The 16,029-nt window shown below is 41.2% G+C and overlaps 1 protein-coding gene across 2 annotated transcripts in view; it reads right to left on the reverse strand.

The window, feature by feature from the left end:
• GMDS (GDP-mannose 4,6-dehydratase) overlaps positions 1–16,029 on the reverse strand; it is a 414,967-nt gene that overhangs the window by 5,065 nt on the left and 393,873 nt on the right. The window contains exon 10 of one of the 2 annotated variants that reach the window (XM_032116660.1): positions 6,729–7,559. The exons of the other annotated variant lie outside the window; for it this stretch is intronic. Within the exon in view, the coding sequence (XP_031972551.1) occupies positions 7,422–7,559 (138 nt within the window). The 3' untranslated portion in view covers positions 6,729–7,421. Of the gene's footprint in view, positions 1–6,728; positions 7,560–16,029 lie in introns of those variants that run through there. 2 annotated transcript variants of the gene reach the window in all.

The following is a 16,029-nucleotide window of genomic DNA, read 5'->3' on the forward strand; positions in this document are numbered from 1 at the left end:
TCTCAGAGAACAGAATGAGCTCCTGTGGTGTGAGTTTTTCTATTTTACATTTTCTGCAATTGAGGCTGTGTAACTGTGTAGAAAATACCCCATTATTACTAAATTTGCTTTTGATTATTCAATTTTGTTGTCCAAATGCACACACACTAATGCATACAGATAAGCAGAGAGAAATTTGTTATGCAATGTGGTAAGGCATTTTTAAATTTGATTCTTAAACCATGAGACAAAAATGTGAAATATTTTAATGTAAATATCACATTTCCCAAGCTCTTGTCCTGAGTGACATTGTGACTCCTATTTTGTCTCGTGCAGTGATTGATCTGGTTTCACTGTGCACTGTATCACTGTCTCATTCAATTAACTTTAACTGAAAATTTAAAGCCTCAAGACAATGTAAGAAAAAGGAGATAGTGCGGCCTGAAAGAAGGCCAAGGCTTCCTTTATTACTGCAGCTCAGCTGATTCCCTTTCAAATGTGCCTTTACTGAAGGCAGCACCCAGTGCCAGCTTTTGCTTTCTCTTACAGAAGAATAAAACTGAGATCAAGTCCTCAGTAAAACACCTGTGATGGAATTGTGCCCAGCTCTGCTTGCTGAAGCACAGACAAGGCTTTACCTCTAAAAATAAACAAACTTGATCTAAGCACACAACAGTGTAACTGCATCTGAAAAGCAGCCAGGGTTACGTTCACAATCAGCGCAACTGCTTGGAAGATGATTTATTACATCAGAGCTCCCATAAGCAAAGAGCAACGACCCAGCTTGGTGGAGGCTCTGGCTTGAGTGTTTAGTCTTGCACTCTTTTGCTCAAGGTGTTTTGCCACGAAAGATTTCAAGAATAGAGGGGCCAAAGTTCCCTGCAAACTCCACTTGTGTTTGATTTTCCTTATTTCCTTCTTAAAACTGTCAATTTTTAGCTTTAACTTATCCCATTAAAAGAAAAAAAACTAAACATAGATACTTGATTAGACTGCAGTTTTGTGTTTTCATCATTATCACAGAATCCTATAATGGTTTGGGTTGGAAGGCACCTTTAAACTTCAAGCTCGTATAGTCCAACCCTTCTGCACTGAGTAGGGGCATCTTCAACTAGGTCAGTTACTCAGAGCCCCATCCAACCTGACCTCGAAGGTTTCCAGGGATGGGGCATCTTCCACCTCTCTGGGCAATTTGCTTTAGATGCTTCAGTGTTTCACCACTCTCATCATTAAAAGTTTCTGCGTTATATTTTGTCTAAATCTACCCTCTTTCAGTTTAAAATGATTACCCTATTACCCTTTGTCCTATCACAACAGGCCCTACTAAAAAGTTATATCACAGTAATGTATACACTAAGGTCTATATTATGAAATAATTTCCCCTTTTGTGTACTTCTTGAAGCATTTTACACAGCATTTTTTAACGAGTAGTAAATCTCAGTGGTAGCACCAGGCCCCACAGTATAGATGTGCATCTGCTGCAGCTTATTGCTTGGAGAACAGCCTTGTTGAAGTGTTGCAAACAGTCAGGAGACTGCATGCATTGCTCATTAGGCAGTTCTTTCACCATCAGCCTTATGCCCCGTTCCCCTGTGTTCTGCCACACTTGCCACCAGGCCCAGGGAGGTCACATCTTAACCCAGATGTAACACTGGAAAACAGTTACTGTGACTTCTTCTGATCACTCTAAGAAAAGTAGAAGTATCTCACTAAACCAGAGCTGTAGAGCCTGTAAACATGTGCCTTACTGGTGCAAAATTGAATGCATGGCTCGGCTGAGCTTGGATCAAACCCCAGAAGGAGTCACAGTAATGAGCACTGTGTCTCCTGTGCGCTGCTCTGCCTGTTCTTGTGGAGATCCACGGGACAGAGAACACTGGCTTGGCTTCTTTGCAGAGGGTAATGTTTGTTATAATAGCTATAGTAACAGGGATGAAAACCCAGTATAATTAAAGCAAGAGACTCCTATCTCCATAGTAAATATAAGGAGACTGAAGATAAAACGTATTGAAAAGCGAAGCCCAAGCCTAACAAGAAGCACAGTAAACATCTCCAGGAATTTAAGATGAGCCAAAATTTGTTGTCACTCAGTTTTTATTTTTTCTTTTCACTGTTCTTAGAAAAGCAAAGTTGCGGAGCAGTTGGGGTACCAAGGGAATAGAAGAATGCCAGTGAATTTGGTTCCTGATCTAAATTTGTTTTAATGCAGCATGAACAGACTGCTTTCCACTCTTGGGTCAGCAGTCTTTTGCAGAAAGACAGTATTGTTCACAAAGAACCACAGGAAAAGGCAAAAGGCAAAAGCAACCAATAGGCTGAAACTCACTTATAACTAAATGCCATTGAAAATAAGAGGCATAATGTTTTTTTTTTTCCCCTAGCATGTTTTCCTATGCAAATCCCCTCCCTATTCAGAAAGTTTAATCTTTACTAAAATCATGTTGAGGAGGAAGGGAAGGGGAAAGAATGACTTGAAAGGGCTGATTCTGCACGGCGCTGAGCCCCTGTACATCTGATGGACCTTGGCAGGCTGCGAGTGCTGGGCATCTTTAGGGTAAGGTCTTATCTCGGGACCCCACTGTACTCCAGCAATAAGGCATTAACACAAACCACACAGTCAATAAAACCTCAGCACAACCTTCGCTTTTCCGCCAGGAACCAGGGGCGTTAGAACAGCGGCTTTATCTTATCAGTTTGATAATCTTTAATTTGACCAGCTTCCAAAGGGTTAAGGCAAATGAACTCGGAACAGTAATAAACATTAGGGCGATAATAACAGTAATGGAGCTCCTCTCCCCCCTCCTCCTCCTCTTCCCCTCCCTCCCCTGCGCCTTTTCCACTTCGCTGCTGCCTATCAGCCCCAACCGAAGCCGAAGCCAGACCTCTCTTTCAATGACAGGGGGTGATAAGAGACTCGAAGAAAACAGCAAGCTGTCTGGTCTGCTCAGGAAGTCGGGGACGGGTGGTATTGTCCATCAGCGGGGCCACGCGGCGGCCGGAGGCCGGGAACAATGCTCCGCTCCGGGGAAATGGGCTCACTCAGCGCCAGTCCTGGCAGCCCCACCGCCAGCACCGATAAAGCGCTGAGGCAGGGGGAGCTGGCCCCAGGTGTCTCCGGGGCCCGCAGCCGGACCCGAATCGCTGAGCCGGAGGCGGCGCTCCCGCTCATGGGCGCGGGGCTGCGGCCTGGGGGGAGAGACCTCGGCCCCGGAGCAAGCACCGGCGGGGCTGCAGGCACAAGAGCCCCTCGCAGGGCTGAGCATTATTCACATCTGTCCATTTGCCAAGCGAAGCCTGAGAAAACATCTTGGCCAGTGCCGTCCCTCGAGCCAGATAAAATTCCTCCCGACTTACAGCCCGATATCCCCGAAGCCAGTGCTGAATTTCACTCGCTTTGGATGCGGAGCTCAGCTCACTCATCAGGAGCCGCCCCGCATAGCTTTGTGCCAGGGCATCCCGCTGCAAGGGGAACCATGGCTGCTTTTCAGGTTGCCGTGCATGAGGCAGTCCGAAGAGTGTTCCCCCCGCAGCAGGGAAAGCCCTGCTGCTGCAAACAGCAAAATTCCCGCAGCTGGCTGCAGTGAGGCGGGTGCTTCCATCCCTCGTAGTTTGCCCTGAGGCCCAATTTTGCACGCCTGGGAAGACCTGGAAGTTGTTCCCCAGCTTGGATGTAAGTGCAATTGTAACCCAGCTCATGGCCCTGCAAAGTGCCAAAGAGGCTTCCGAACGGCAAGATCATTTCTAGTTCACAGGAATCCTTCCCCTAAATAAAACAGGGAACTTTTGGAGGAGAGGAAGAAAATTAAACCCACTCCATTTGCCATATACAGACCATAATTATGATAGTTCAGGTATTAGGGCTGGACACAGTCCCAGAATCATAGAAAGGTCTGGGTTGGAAGGGAACTTAAAGATAATCTAGTTCCAATCCCCCTTCCACTCAACACCTTCCAGTAGACATGGTTGCTCAAAGACCAATCTAACACGGCCTTGAACACTTCCAGGGATGCGGCATCCACAGCTTCTCTGGGCAACCTGTGCCAGTGCCTCACCACCCTCACAGGAAAGAATTTCTTCCTAATATCTAATCTGAACCCTCTTTCAGTTTAGAGCTATCCCCCCTTGTCCTCTCACTACATGCTTTTGTATAAAGTCTCTCTCCAGTTCTCTTGTGGGTCCCCCACAGGTACTGGAAGGCTGCTCTATTGTCTCTCCAGAGCCTTCTTTTCTCCAGGCTGAATAACCTCTCAGCCTGTCTTCATAGGAGGTGTGCTCCAGCCCTCTGACCATCTTTCCAGCCCTCCTCTGGCCTCGCTCCAGCAGAAACACCTTCTTTCTGATATGTTGTACCAGGTCATCCAAACACACACATCACAGCTAAAATCTTTAGCATATTTCCTAAAATGCAAACGAATAATTATCAAAGTAAGATTTTCCTACTCTTGTAACAAAATATACATGCTCTTTGCAAATTCTGGTTACACGTGCTACCACCCCCACTGACTTCCACTGCCCTGTAGCCTGGCTGCTGATGTGTCAACTGACCATTCCATGTTTCAAACTAACCTGGGCATTAAGAATTGTTTGAATAATGTGGATTTTGCATGACATGGGTTGGAAGCATTTGTGAATTTTCCTTTTAGAGCAGAGGTTTTGGGGAGATTGCATATTAGCATGTTTCTTCAGGCTCCCTGGACAAATGTGTCACTGGCACACCACTAAAAATCAAGATCCTGTGAGAGATGAACCTCTTTCATATGGATGGAGATCAGCTGTAGTATAGGAAAGAAAACAGGTTTCTCCTCTTTTCACTGGTACCTTCAAGTCCTACTTTTGCTCACTATCAGTGTGTTTTCTTCTTGCTTTATCTATTCTCCACTCTGACAACTATTTTGGGAGGGAGAGTAAGATAATAATGTCCTCATCATATGTGGTTTTATTGCTGCATTATGTATTATTTAGGTGAGGGCATGGTACCTTTAAAATTATTACATATAACTATCACCTTTTTTTTATTCACTCTGATTAGTTTTGTCATCACTCCCTACTCTTCACATTTTCTGCAATGATCAGGAAATCACTTTGTGAAGTTTTTTGATTTCAGCTGGGTTTATTGTGCAGGAATGTCTTTTTCACTGGAAATGGAACACAGACCCTGGTGTTAGCTGTCTTGGCTGACTGACATGTCAAGATGAATAGGAAAAGTGATAACCCCAGCAACCCATGATGCAAGCCTACTTAATTTCTTCTCTTATTCCACTAAAAATTACTTGATTTATAGTAACTTATATTGGAAATGTAAACAAATTCAGTTATCGTCACTGGTCAAATACAAATGATAAGCAACAAAACAGTAAACATTAGGACAGCTATCTTGCATTCTACTTCTAGATATTTATCTATCTATTTTTAGATATTAAAATCTAAATTTTAGCATTAAGCAGCAATTTAATGAATACAGATGTATGAACTCAGGATATTACTTCTTCATAGAGTTATTCTTTTTCTTATACAGGATACATAGTTTGTGGTGATTTTGCTACCCATGGACATTCACATTTCTGAAAAAATCATGGCATTTGTTATGTTAACATCAAAATTATATTAGAATATTTTTTGGAACAGTGTGCTGTTATACTTGCCCTAATAAAAAATATTAATTTATTCAAAATGGAATTTTTTTCACCTAAAGAGCATGTAATTGAAAAACTGACTAAACCACCTATAACAGCAGTTGCTGTCTTTGCCCTGTGTTCACCTCACCACCCTGAAGTTGGGCAGGAGAGATGACACCCCCTTCCTTACCTCTTACAGTGTTACATGAACCTCTGTCTCTCTGAAGCTTGTGCTAAGACTTGTGGGAAGAGGACAGAGAGGAGATGGGTATTTCTCTCTTCCTGCCTTTCCCCCCTGCTATGGATTAGCTAGTACATAAGACTTAGCATAGAGGATGTTCAGTCATTTCTCAGGGTTCGAAAAGCAGTTGTAAAATACTCCCCCCCTGCAGTATGGGGGATGAAGAAGGGAGCTGCTGCTTCTCTGGACAAAGTCACAATCTGCCTTTTACTGCTGGCTGTTTTTTTAGAAGCAGCCTTCCTCTACAGTCATAAACCCGACCTAATTTATGGGATGCATCACCTTATCCCCCACCCCTCACTGCATTCCAATTTCTCAATAAAACCCCCATCCAATTTGAAAAGCCTTTTCAAGACAAGATATCTGGAGAGAGTTTAAGCTGTGAAAAGCTTAAAGGGAGATCAAGAACTGAGATCTTTTTACCCAAGGGGAAAAAAAAATTCCAAGTCCCCATATGGAGGGGACTCAGAACATGATACTGTGGGGCTCCTGTCTGCAAAAATGAAGCTATCCTTGCCTGAACACAGTTACAAGACAAGTAAGAGTCCACAAAAGGGTTAAAATAAAACAAGGTAGGATAATTTCTGATGCTGAGTACGTCCCAAATGTATTCTCCGGTGCACTTGATAGAGAAGGAAGTCCAAGCAGCGGCCTTTCACATGACATCATAAAAGCCTAATTTATCACCAGCCACCAAACATCTAGAAAATCATAACATCCTTTCAGGAAAGCCATGTGCAAAATAATCAGACTTGCTTTGATGAAAGGTTTAGTGCTTGAGTCCAAGTAGGACACTACAAAGAAGAACCCTTAGCAGGTAGTAGCACACAACAATGCATGTCACATTTAATGCTTCAAGTTCACACTTTATTTATTAAAAAGCTTGTGCATTTCCTGCCCATAAACAAATATTTTTTTACTCTGCATGCGTGTTCAACCAAACCTGTTAAGATAAAACACAAGTCACTGGTTAAGTCCAGACAAGGCAGACAGCTGAATATCTCTTCTACAGGTGAAACACATGCTATTGCTGCAAATAAAGGTACTGTGCTCCTCATTCCATCATCTCACAGTCCCTTGCAAGTGTGTTATGGATGTGGGCTGAGTATTGCCACAGCTTGTCATAGCTTTTGAAAGGATCAAGTCCTCCCAGCACACTCAGCATCACAGCTACGCTGAACCGAGGGGTGCATTCCCCCTGACAAATTCCAAAACATTCTGCCAAAGACCTTGTCTCTCTATCCAAGGCTCTCACTGTTCTGGCTCATTGGTTTTTGGTGAGTGGTGTAACCTGACTGTCTTGGTGGAAAAATACTCCTCAGCAAACAGTATATTGCCGTAAAATCAATTGGTTTCACATTTGCAAATGAAATCAAACAAGTCTGCTGTTTGTGTTGATTAGGCAGACAAAACAGAGCACAAAGCAATTAATGAATGCCTACAAATACCAGCTACATGCTGTTCAAGATTTCTTTTTTGGCTATGATGTAAGTTTGTTGGTGCATATTTAAAGATGCAGAGATTCCAATTGCCATGCAGTTCACTGATCCTGCTGCTTAATAATCTGAGCCTTAGGCTCCTGCTGGTCAATGGCCACAGGTTCTTCTGGTCTGACTGGAAAAATAACCTGATTTTCCACACAATTCTTGGTAGTTTGTTGTTGCATATTCTCTGATCTTCGTTAATAAAAATAACTTCCTATTACATTTCCTGCACAGGAAAACCTGAGAAAAAAAAATCATAGTTTTTCCTATGACATCTTTCACTTTCAGGGCAGACATTAAAATCACCTCACAATCTTCCAATAAATCAATAAAATGAATACAACTATTTTATTTTCTTTTTAAAGACCAGTATTTTGTTTTCTTCCATCCTTCCATTACTTTGGTATTTAATTCCTCTCACTTTCTTTGTTGTTTAAATCTTTCCTACGTTTTGGTGAATTTACTTTCCTGTAAAATCCCATTTATCTCTTTTTATTGTAAGATATTTCCTTCCCAATTTGATGTGTCACAGTATTTTTCTTTCATTCACGCTTGTCCCATTTCTCTTTTGAGCATCAATCTCCTGCTCACAAACATCTTATATAATCTTAAACTTGGCCTTATTTTCCTATTTCTCCTTCATCCTCAAAACATGTCACCCCACACCGAGATTTTGTTCTCTTCTCCTCATTTCTACTGTAGTGCACTTTTCCCTTGAATATTTTAAAAATTTCTTCTCCCCAGGTATTCTTTCTGTATCATCATAGATTTGTTCCTTTTTCTTTTCCAGTGGTACTCCATCACACATCAGCCCCAGCTTTCAGGATTTTGTGTGGAACACTGCAGGGTTCTGGGAGACAACGCATATTACTGGTAACACAGCAGAGATTTGCTTACAGGGCTGAAACTATGTCGAAATAAGTTTTAAAGAAGCAATAAGATCCCCTAAAGCTGAAAGTACCAGTATAAGTAGGGGTAAAAAGCAGATTCATTGACTGCTATTACTATTCACAGTAGCTGCCTATAAAATTCCACAGGTTTGGCAGTGCATTAGTCATATACACTTTAAAAGCATGGCTAATATGCTCTGTTTCTTTCCAAAGCATCACCAAATGTGTATACCACTTCTTGAAATCTGTCCTCTCAATGACCTTCTTCTCTTAAATACTTTCAATTAAAGAAGAAAGGAATTTTGCATCTGTTACCAAAAACTTCATTACTTCACCCTGCAGTGGTCAAACATGAAAAGCGTCATTACAGAAGGAAAACAGTTAGCATTTTCTAATGGTCCTGCTCTACTTACCAAACCTTCATTAGTTCCACAATTAAAAAGCAAGCAAACTGTTCAGGCACACACAGCAGCAGGCAAGGGCTCAGAATACTCCAATATTTTCACCTGTATATTGTTTAAAATGTGAGATGCCTCATCAATCACTTGACTCCTTTACAAGGAAAGTGTCTCTTGAGACCACTCACACAAGAATCATTTATTGCTGAGTTTCAATGTGAAAGACAGAGCTGTTCCTCAGACAAGTAATCCTATTTTTCATTCACGTTTTGGCAGGGCAGAGATGCCAGGTAAGGGTTCCATTATGCATTGTACAAACACAGAAATGGCAGCCCTTTCTCCAAAAATTTATCAAAGTCAAATATCACCTCCTGGAATATTCTGTTAGAATTCACCTACAGCTTGCATCTCCTTTTCAGTGCAGGTCACCGGTGAAACCTCCTGGCTTGGTTTACCTTCTTTGATGTATTCCAGTGTAATGGCAATACATATGAACACACAAAGCCATGAATTACAGAACTTACATGTATCTACCGAAAATCTCAAAAGCAGACGAAGAAAGCTAGACAAACATCTTGGCAGTTTCATTCCACTTGTAACCTGAGCAAGACTTCAGCTAGATGTATGACCACTCAGACAAAACAGAACTGCTTCACAGCAGCACTACAGTGACAATGAAGGGCCACCAGAGAAGATATGGATTTTATATAATTAAGCAACAATAATGACATTATAAATGGGAAGAAAGCACTGTCACCCCCATTTTATGAAGCTAGGAGGCAGGATGATTTAGGGATTTGACCAACACCTTGGAATGAGAGGGAGGAGCAAGAAGAGAATGCAGGCTGCATCCCACCACTTCCCTCTGATGTGTAGCTTACTACAGATGAAGGAGCCAAGCATTCACATCACATTGCATCTGGCAAAATTTGCCCTGAGTGAGTCCTTGCCATTGATCTGTAGTGAGCAGCCCCCCAGAAGCAAACTGCTCCAAGGATGAGTGATCATATAGCACCTTGATGCAGCAGGTGACTTATTTAACCACATATTTCTCATTTGTGTACAGTTTCAATTCCATTTCTGCCCCATGATTTTCTTTTATACTGTCTTTCACATAAAAATCAAATACTCATCCTAGCAATACTAAAAAATGGCCATTGCTTGCTCAACTTTTCCACCCCAGGCTCCTACGATTGACTTGAGAGTAACAGAACTTAGGAGTTTATTGGGTTGTTTTTCTCCTCTACAGACTTAATTTTCAGATGAAAAACATCCAAATAGACCAACTGTGTCTTTTACAACTAAACCAGTACACATTTTAACTGCATATACTGCAGTAAAGTCCCATGAACTTACTATTCCATACAGGCAGTGAACTGAGAGAGCTCTCACTTTTCATAGCATCTTTTGGCATAGTTTATATTTAAATAATAACAGACAGGATCATTTTCATCAACATGAGAAAAAAAAAAGCTCAGATCTAATCAAGAGACAGTTGTCTCCTGACACTGCCTGCTCTATGCTTGCTAGAGCACGTAGGCAGCAGCTGGCACTTCCACAGCTTGATCATTACTACTGCTCTTCAAATTATGCCTGTCACACAGGTTAGGAGAACATGAGTAATTAAACATAAACAGTGTCATAAAATAATAGTAAGAAAAAAATTAATAATCATCCAAAAGAGTGTTTGGGGCAACTCCCTACAGCACCTTGGATTTCTGCCCCTTCTGCTCAGACAGTTTTCCTCTGTGTACTTTTTAATTATTTCCTTCATGAATCCTTTAACGCAAAGAGGTTTGTACAGGTGGGAAAAAAACATGTTCTAGAACCGATGAGAACAGTGATATGCAAAAAAGAGAAATGCCAATTAAGTATTCCTCAGCTACTGCAGGCTGACTCTAAATTGCTTATGGCAAGGACTTTATGCCTCACTACGAAACTGATAGTTGGAGACGCATGGTTTTTAAAGGATCTTAAATGCAAAATTTCAGGAGCTGCTTGTTCCTTATTTGAGCTGTGCACTACAGCTGGTCACCTGGTGCAGTATCTCTCTTCTGGCCCATCAGCTCCTTATACCAAGTTCAGTATGTAAACCATATGCAGCTCACTGCAGAAATTTTGCAGTCCTGCAGCCATACACGTAGATGTATGCCTGCTTTTGCTTGTATAGTCAACAACCGAACAAATTCCTAGCTCAGTTCTCTTAAAAACCAGCATAAAACAACAAAACAATAAAGACTTAGACTTTGGACCATGCTATTAACAACCCTAAGCAGGCTGTTGTAGCCTATTTTTGTGCACATGGTTACTGGAACTGAGCATGCAATTCTGGTAATTGCATACAAAAATGACCAGCTACATGAGTAACGGGACATTTATCATCTCCAATTCCTACTGTGTAGGAACTGTGTGCAATGTGTGATCCTTCATGATAGTAGACATGCAAATGCTATGTAAGAGCAGCACTGTTTTCAGCTGCTTTACATCCAGAATAGTTATTCACATATTTAACTAGAAGGTGCAACCAACCCAATTTACTCCCACTTGGTGTGTGTTTTGCGTGGGTATGAATTAGACAAAGTACAATGTAGGGAAGACTCGTGCCTGTCTACATAAGAAGAAAAATAAGTGTAGCAACATACATAATGTTGAACACATTCAAATCCACATATTAAAAGAACATTTAGAGATGGCTCTTGTTCTCATTAGGTAATTTTTGCTCGTGTGTGCCTCAAGTTACATATTTTCATACAAATTTCAGCATCTCTCCGAAATAAAGCTCTTCTTCCCACAAACCCTAAGCACTTCAACTTCTATATTCAAGGCTGAAATTGTTTAACTGACCTCATCAGAGGTGCTAACTAGCGTACTAAAAGTATGCCAGCAATTCAATACACCAGCTCATGCTACCTAACAGAATATTTTTTGGGAGAAATGCTATTTCTGGGGAGGAGGGACTTGCACATTCTCATGCAATCTCCCACTGAAATCATCAGGAGCCTGGCCAAGAAGTGACTGAGTGGGCTAAATACAGCCCAGGCTTGTAATGTTCATCCTCACTGCTGGTAGCATCCCACCAGGCTAAACTCATAAATTTGACAGTAGGAAGAAATGAACTGTCCCCATGTGCCAATATTCTTGCTCTTTATATGCCTGCTGGATTTAGTCCTTTTTCCACTAACATGAGGGAAAGACCACTTAACAGCAGATTCTCCTCTTGGCTTCAGGGCTTGGTTTAAGCTTTTTCTTTCTCAGGATCAACAGATAGCATAGGAGGCATATCCACCTTGGCTCCTCCTTGGATAAAGTGTCGTTGGACATTCCCAGTATCTCCAATTGTGGTTATTTTTATCTTCCATTTGATGTTTTGCTACTACACCTTTCTTCCTTTTCCACCATTACCTTCCTCCCCATCTCCATAAAGGCTCCATCCATTGTCTTCCTATTTCTCAGCCCAGTGCAATCCCCACCTTCTGCTTTCCTAAGGTTTTCTACCTTTGACATATATGAGTATACTTCAATCTCTGGCCACATTTCTGAAGAGGGCATTCAGTTAAGTTGACTTCCTTCACTAATCAGCTTTTCAGCAGAGTTTGCTTGACAGGACTGGGGCAAATTATACTCAGATTCATTAATTAAGATATAATAAACTCCATGTACTATTCAGCAATGTGCCATACGTGGCAATAATAAAAAACAAAAAAGGTAGATGAAACCAGGAGACCCTCTGGTTCGTTTGTGGACTCAAAGTATTTCTGGGAAGGTCACAAATCTCCAAGATATCTCCACAAATTAGGTTTTGCACTTGCATTTCTAATTTAGCTGAAAGATGTGTAAAAACATATGCAGCCAGACAGCTCTTTGGCTATACATCTAAGGAAGCTCAAAGCATAAGTTATTACTTCCAAAGTCACTTGTAACTTATGCTCACTAAATTGGCTCCAGATCCACCCTTTTCAGACAGTAGTATAGGAATAATTTATTCTTCTGGTGAAAAGCACCCATTTTAGCTAAACCACACCCCCATCTGGGAATCTCACCAGCAGAAGTGCCAAAGGCAGAGGGATTCAGAGGTGCAAAAGGGCTATTGGAGGCCAGTGAAACAAGGGTGAATAAAGCACAGTATGTAATAGTGTCTGTCAGCACACTGAAACATATAACCTCTCCCTAACACAGGGGGTCCGCAACACAAATCCGAGAGGAAAATTTGTTCCTGTGGTTCAATCATCACATTAGATGAAGAGGTTTCCTTGCTTTTAACATCCATTTGATTTATACCAGAAGTCCTATGGATAGTGGTGAAATCATTGCAACTTTCTGTGTGTTTTGATATATGTCCTCAATGTGTATCTTGTTTTCTCCCATTGAGAACGTGCTGTACATAAATATGGTACAAGAGGTTTGAGAGCTCTAATTCTACACATCTACTCCAAATGCCAAGTTACCTGCCTAGCCAGTGCAGATAAAAAACCTACATAAGCTAGGGGCTTTTCTCTCACCTCTTGCACTGGAAACCCGAGTTGAATGAGGTACATGAGTCCAGCCCCTTGCAGTAGCAGCAGTGACTTGAAGCGATCTGTGCCACAAGAGAGTTAACATTCCCACAAGAGATTGCTTCACTAGCCATCTACAGAAACACTGACCTACATACAAGGCTTTTCTTTCCCCAGATGAACTCCTGCATCAGCAGCTACCCAACAGGAACCTCCTCTTGGGAGATCTTTAATAGCAGTAGCTGCTGAACGAAAGGAAACTGCAGAAACACACTTGTTGCCAAACTGTGCCTTTAGTTGGAAGGAGGAGAAACAGGTGGGGAAATCACTCTTCAAACAGTGTTTACTAGCACAATCAGCACCTGAGGCAGCACTTATTCAGGTGCTGAAATTACAGAGGTAAGTTTTACGATGAGAAATCTATTCCTCATATGACAGCTATATTTCTCATCATGGATCATAAAAAGCAGATGATCCATCGGATAACTACTTGATTGTAACGTGCATCACAGTAAAACCATCAACCTTCTGTTTTGTTTTATGACCCTGGTTACATCTGGAATGCTTTCAAGAAGGATGCTGATGTTCGCTTTGGGTACAAACTGACTCAGGGAACTTACTGATTTGCTACTTATATGGTAGTAGATAATAAGAATAAGGAGGAATGATAGCAGGAATACCTCCTATTTTCTGACCAGGAAGACTACTTTATTACTACCAATATAATTTTATTGAATATCCTTCTTGGACCGGACCATAAAGAAGGTTCTTAATTGTCTAACACTTTTCTTTTTCAGTCTAACAAACTATTCCTTTCAGTTGTCTATTTCCTCTAACATTAGAGATCTTTTCCACAACTACTTATTCAATAATAGTAAGGATACTAATAAAGCCAGTATTTGTAGAACTCACACAGTTCCACATTTCTATAATAACAACAGTGATTTCTTATCTTTACACAGTATTTGTTGTCAGATAATTTCTAATTCTTGTCCCCTTAGATGCAGAAAAAAAGATGAAACTACTATTCTAAGGTTGCAGAGCAAGCCACAAATGAAATTTCTGATTTATCTAAGAGTATGTAGTAGAAATATGAGCTGTGTTGTAAGGAAACACCCCAAAGAGTCATGTAACCAAAACCAATTTTTTGCAAAAACTTAAAGATCTGCTCTTGGAGATGGTTGTGATCTCATCAGAGTACAAAAATTGGAAAAAAAAGTTGTCCTTACTAATGTGCAGTCTGTCTCTTTGCTTGGCAAGATTACAACTCCTTAAACAAAAAAACCCCAAACTAACCCTCCGGTCTTACACAACTCTGCCAGGAGAGCTTGCAATTTCACTGGACAACTGAGGTTGCTCTTGAAGTGTGGTGTTGATACACCAAATATTGAAATCAACGACACTGAACCATAGCTCAATATTCAAATCAGTTCTCCATGCAGGAACAGCATGTCTGTAACAAGCCAGGACATTGACTAACTTCATTCTTGAGCTTAACCAAATGGTTTAAAGCAATATATATTTCATACTGCCCTGCAAAAGCTCATCTGTGCTAGGTATCATCAAATAATTTCATTCATTCCAAGTACCAGACTTCAGTCGTTTTTTTTCCTGACTGAATGATAAAATTCAGATGTTTTAAAAAATCCTTCTTCCCTACATGTGCCCACCCAAGCAGTAACAGCAGGCCTTCTGCTAAACCTGACAATGAAATTTGGTTTTGGAGAAAGACCAAACACAGAGAACTTCAGTGTAAACAATAATTGTTTTGGAAAATTATGAGTGTACCAGCCTGGGGTAGGGGAGTTGTAAAGGAACACATTTTTGCCAACTCAACAGACCGTATCGAGCTCCTACCTTCTTAATGGACCATGAGTCCCTTAAGCCTCTTATTGTACAGTGCAGACCTCCTCCACTGCACTTACGGTGGTCTGAGCAGCCCTTCACCTCAAATCTCAGCCTTCCTTCAAGTGGCTGCAGAGATCTCATTAACCTGCATCTATAATCTCGTTTCTGCCCCAATTGATGGGGAATCCAATCCATTCCTTCGTGAGACTAATGAACCCATACATCCTGAACTGAGCACCAAACCCTCCCACTATGTTTTGCGCAGTCACACAAATGCATTTTCCTTTTGCAATAATTCCCGTAGAGATCCAGCTGGATCCTAAGGGGTCTCTGAGTGGCAGATACCTGTCAGCAAAGCCAGCTATGCCTCTGTGTCTGCCGACTCACTGAGCTGGGTAGCAAGAAACAGAGATGAAGGGACTTACCTTATCTTTTTACTTTGCTTACGCTACAGATATTGGGGAGGAGCATGGATGAAGAGAAACAAAGATTAAGTGATGGAGGAAAGCGCTTTGCTCTACATCCATAAGGACAAAATGGGCAGGAATAGGGACTACACTTAGGAAATAGATGGGTTGTCTCTCTGTTGAGAAGTAGGTGTGCTCATTGAAGGCCCTAGAGAACCTTATGTGTCATTAAGATGATGAAAGGAACTTCAACACCTGCTTGTCTGTGTGCAAACAATGCCCCTTCAAGACCTAGATCATGCTGCATGTAATAAAGTACTAATGGGATGGAAACAATGCACTGGCGGGGATGAAGTAGGGCCTGAATTACAGAATGGAAAGGAGACAGCAAGCAATACATTGTCTTTCACTCTTTTGTTTTTTATCATAATTACTGAATTTAAGCTTAGGGGTATAATTAGAAACTGGGAGTTTAAAATAAGCAATGAATATCTTGCCTGTATCCACAGAAAGTAAGCCAGATGCTTTCAAGTGTTGCCACTGTTCCTACAATATTTAAGTTATCTAAGAGAACTGTTATTTCACTCTGCAGAGGAGACACTGCTATTTCAAGTATTTCTATTTAAAAATTCATATTTCATTGTAAAAATATAAGACCTCTGAAAAACAGGCCT

This window comes from Corvus moneduloides, chromosome 1, assembly GCF_009650955.1.
Source record: "Corvus moneduloides isolate bCorMon1 chromosome 1, bCorMon1.pri, whole genome shotgun sequence".
NCBI classification, from domain to species: domain Eukaryota; kingdom Metazoa; phylum Chordata; class Aves; order Passeriformes; family Corvidae; genus Corvus; species Corvus moneduloides.